This window comes from Talpa europaea (genome assembly GCF_964194135.1).
Source record: "Talpa europaea genome assembly, contig: HAP1_SCAFFOLD_157, whole genome shotgun sequence".
Classification (NCBI taxonomy): Eukaryota; Metazoa; Chordata; class Mammalia; order Eulipotyphla; family Talpidae; genus Talpa; species Talpa europaea.
The window spans coordinates 7,075-12,055 of NW_028167963.1; the positions used below are offsets into that span (position 1 = coordinate 7,075).

Sequence of the window (4,981 nt, forward strand, 5' to 3'; positions counted from 1 at the left end):
GAAGAGAAGAATGTCATGTTTTTAAAAAAATTGTAGATAATGATTTTGAGTCATTGGTTTTCTTTAAGTCTGTTGTGAAATAAATTAGTTAACCAATGTTCTGTAGGAAAAAGCACTTAAAATTTTTGTCATCTTACCTCTACTTTCCAGCTCATTCACTTAGTAATTTTCAGTTTAATGAAGTAACAGTAACAACATCAGAACGCTCTTGCACTGTTTGCCACTCTTTAGTGTTGTCCAGTAGGTAATTAAAAGTATTTTCTTAAACACCACAAAGTAGGAGAGAAACAAGATGAGATGTCTTGTTGTAATGTGTGTTTTAAAATGTTGTCTGAGCAAATCTAATTAAGTCTGAATTTAGCATGTGATAAATCTCATGTTGAGATTAAAATGAAATGTGTATGTGCTTTTTTAGGAGATCATGAATCAGGCGGATAAAAATCAAGAAATCCCGTCATATCTTAGTGATGAACCACCAGAAGGTAGGTATGCATCTGAACACTAAGAATAGAAACAAATACCCCAGTGAGTTGATGGTCTTATTGTTTTATTAAATTTAAATAAAGCAATATACTTGTTTTGTCAGTAAGTTGTCCCCAAAACAATTAAAGATAAATATTTTTAGGTCTAATAAGAAATCACAGATACTGGTGAATGGGTACACTGTAACTATTATGCATGATCTTTTTTTCTGTTACTCATTCTTTTAAGGCCATTTCACAAGTAAAAGTATTTGTACAGAGTGAAGGTAGGGTGCAGAGGAAGTTTTGATATCATATATATAAAAAGTCAACTCAAGAGGCACTTGAGATTTGCTGGTAAACGATTATTCCTTACATTATAATTGGCAGTTCTTCCTTTATTAGTACATGGTCTTAGGCTTTGCTAAAATTTTCTATTAGCTAAAAAACTGACCGGGATAATTTTATTGTTACCTTTACTTCTGAAATCCTTAGAAACATTAAACAACACACTTCAATGTCCTGACTATATACAGAAATGACTGCAGGCATTTTTAATTTATGGTTTTGGTATAGATTTTTAAGCATTCCAAAGAATGATCTCATTGGATGACTGCATGTTTGTACAGAACAACCATCATCTGCAAGAAAGAGAATCAAATAGGAGAATAAGGGACGAAGTAGCCTAAAGACCAGACCAGAGTGGCAGGTAGGCAGAGTAGGGTGTCTCTGGGAAGAGGCAAGGGCTGGAAACAGTGACTCCAGGTATTGTATTTGCTTTCCAATCCTATTATCCATTGTCCAAAATTGTCTTCATATAATACTTTACATTGGTAGAGAAAAGCGCTTATTTAAGCCTAAAAGAAGATGGATGTAACTAGCTAATTTGAGTTTAGTGGCTTGATAGAGGAACAGCTTGGAACAGTTATAGTTAGGACTGTAACTGTAGAGTTTTGAAAAGAAAAGTTAGGGCTCAGTGAGAAAGTTAACAAGGACTTTGTAAGAAAGAAGTCAGAAAAGAGAAAATAAAGACCATCTAGGAGTGTAATTGTCGAGGAGAATGAGCCTCGGGAATGTCTTTAAATTATTACCTGCTAAACAAGAGTAGTCTGCAAAACAGATCATTTATATGGTGTTAATTAATACCACACTGTAATTAAAGAGATCAATAGCATTAATATTTATCTGATTTGGCTGAGAAAAACTATCTTCGTTAAACATGTGCATCAAATTTGGCACAGCGGGTTATTATTATTAAGGTATTCGGCATGAGTCCTCAAATCAGGATTTCCCCTTTTCCTAGTGGTGCTCACCTTGATTACAAAAGAAACACCAATTATGTAATCCTTTCCATAATTTTATAATATATTCAGATGTTTATATCTTAAGTCTTTTATTTCAGTTACTTAAAAATTATATTAACTGATTATTCAAAGTCAGTAAAAAATTTATTTTTGCAAATTTAGCCATTGCTACATCTTTTTCTGTGTTTTGACTCAGATTTTCCTACTTGTGATAGGATATAAAACTTCCAAAAAAGAAAAGAAAATCTATTTCAAGATAAATTTATGCCTTGTATATTAGAAAAACTCAATTTTCATTTTTTTTTCCTTTGTCAGATGTCAGTTTCCTAATGTTACCTTCTTTGATAACCACATTCTGCTTGAATTTAGTAGTTTTGGTGGTCTTAGATGGAGCTCAGTTTACTTTTCTCTGAGTGAGATTGTATTTTTTCAGTGGTTAGTGCCTGAACTGTATAGTTCCCAAGTATTTTACCCATACAGTTTAGAAAAATAAAAACACCATTGCTTATGTTACTACTGCCTAAATCATTAGATCAGGCACACACATTTTTATGAAATCTAGTCATTTTATGCCTTGAGTTTGAAGTTACTTGCCAATTTGAGTGGCTCTATTTAAAAAAAAAAAAAAAATCCCAGACAAAGCAAAGAGAACTTATGGTTTGAATAAATCAGAATTTTTCATACAAAATTTTTCATATTGAAGTAACCTTTTCTGGGAGTATATGAAGAGTTTTTAAAAACTATAGGAATTGAGTCAGTGAAGTAAGTATTAACAATAGCTGTAGTTTCTTAACACTACAAAATGATTTTAGATAGTGATGAATATGATTTTAAGTGATGAATAATTTTATTTTAACATAGCACTAGCTCTTTAATTGTACTAAGGAACACATAGAGCAGAAAACCAAATACAGCAGAAACCCAGAGTACGTAATTTCCTTATAATGCTGAGAAGAAAACAATCCCAACTGCCATTGAACAAAATGAAATTATTCAAGGACTTGCTTTTATTCTATGTCATTTTGCTGAAAGTTGTATTTTCAAAGAACCAATCCATGTCATTAAATAAGAGCTTACTATATGTTTAAGTTAGCGGTTCTCAAACTTTGTGGTCTCAGGGTACTTTGCGACTTTCAAAAACTAAGGGCCTCAAAGAGCTTGTGTCTTTGTCAATATTTACTGCATTTGTGATAAAAACTGAAAAATGAAATACTTTATTCCTTAAAAGAACCCAATAGTCCCATTACATGTTAACATCATAAACATCATTTTTGAAAAGTGACTTCTGCAAAACAAGAGTAACTGTGAGCAGGGTGACATTGTTTTTAAATTTTTACAGGTTTAATGTTTGGATTCCACTAATCCCCCTTTATCTGAGGGGGATATGTTCCAAGACTCCTAGTGGGCGCTTGATACTGTGGATATACCAAAACCCATATGTATACTGTTTTTTTTCTATGTATAGATACCCATGATAAAGTTTAATTTATAAATTAGGCACAGTCAGAGATTAACAATAATAGAATAATTATAGTAATATGTGACTATGGTCTTTCTCAGAATATCCTACTGTACATAATATTTTTGAACTGTGAGTAACTGAACCCCCATGAAGGGAAGGGAAGCTGCAGATAAGGGGGGACTGCTGTAACAAGACAGCCATATTCTCACAGCTGCTTCTGTGTGTAGTCTGCACATCATTTAGTTTCTGGAAAATTATGTTGAATTTTCTGTGGAAAATTTTGCAAAATGAAAGTAAATAAACAAATGACGTGTTAACATTTTTACAAAGATGGGTTTTACCTTCAAATTCCTTGTAATGGTCTTGGTGATATCCAGGAGTTTTAGACCATAACTTGAGAACCACTCTTTTAAAAATGAAGAAGAGTGTTTCAATGAGTGACTGAATTCTGTACCAACAAAATGAAGGCTAAATATATTTTTTCATACTCCTTTAGGATATAAAATAGATTGACAAACAACAAAATTGTAAGTCAAGAAACATTCAAAATAGTTATTTAAATTAGGTTTCTATTATGAGAATTGATAAGCCTCTAAAGTATTTCTGAGATACTCAGACTTAGCAGTGAACCAGTCTGTAGCCTTGAGGGAAGAGCTCGTGTCTGTGTCAGATTTGTATTTATGTGGTTGGCCCGACTGTCAAAACAATTTCGAGATAGTTAGAAAGTTTGCAGTTTGCTTTGCTTTTAGTAGAGACTTGTATTTGATTGTCTCACACTTTGTTTCCTCAGGTTCAATGAAAGACCATCCACAGCAACAACCAGGCATGTTATCCCGTGTGACTGGGGGTATCTTCAGTGTTACAAAGGGAGCTGTTGGTGCCACCATTGGTGGTGTAGCTTGGATTGGTGGAAAGAGTCTGGAGGTGACCAAAACAGCTGTTACAACTGTGCCTTCCATGGGATTAGGGCTGGTGAAAGGGGGTGTGTCTGCTGTGGCTGGAGGTGTTACAGCTGTCGGGTCTGCTGTTGTGAACAAAGTGCCCTTAACAGGAAAGAAGAAAGACAAGTCTGACTAACATATGGAGATACACCCATTCTCCACAGCATTATGATGCCAGTGGCATTGAATTGCTAAGTTATGGACTATAAACCAAGTCATCTGTTTTGGACCTTTATCTTCTAACCTGCTGTGTTGAAAGTATTGATGACTGGCTTTTGTCTAAAAAGAAGAGACCAATACTAGCACAGTGTATGAAGGTTTCTCATACTTAAATTCCAGCTTTTTATCTGGTTAAATGTTACACTTACTTAGCTGTAACTGAAGATATGGTATATTTGAATATTTACTATAAGTCTTTCAGTTTAAAAATGTGAAAGTTGAATTTAGTGGATGATCCTTACAGTTCCTTATGTATAATGTGCCAGGTAACTCATCTGCCCCTTCAGAAGGGAACCTTGAACTACATCAACTGTACCTTTGATGTGCCTAATAGTTTCAGATGTCTTAGATTTTTTTATAACCATAGTTAATTAGGCCAAGAGGCATTCTTTTCCTATTTAAGCTGGTAAAAGTAGCAGGAATTAGGGAAGTTTAAAAGAAAAGATAAATGGTTATGATACTGATTGTTAACCATCTTTTGTTAGATATGCATTATATTAATTTAATCATTGATGCCTTACAAAAGAAAACATCTTTTCAAATACCCTAAATATGTGCAGTTCTTCAACTTAGAGATGGATGCTTTAAAAACTT

At 33.6% G+C, this 4,981-nt stretch overlaps 1 protein-coding gene across 1 annotated transcript; it reads left to right on the top strand.

The window, feature by feature from the left end:
* Positions 1-421: 421 nt before the first annotated feature.
* LOC311188072 (transmembrane protein 263) lies at positions 422-4,304 on the top strand (the record flags this gene model as incomplete). Its single annotated transcript, XM_084259842.1, has 2 exons — positions 422-482; positions 4,018-4,304. 2 exons carry the CDS (start codon positions 422-424, stop codon positions 4,302-4,304), a joined length of 348 nt encoding a protein of 115 aa, XP_084115968.1.
* Positions 4,305-4,981: the final 677 nt, after the last annotated feature.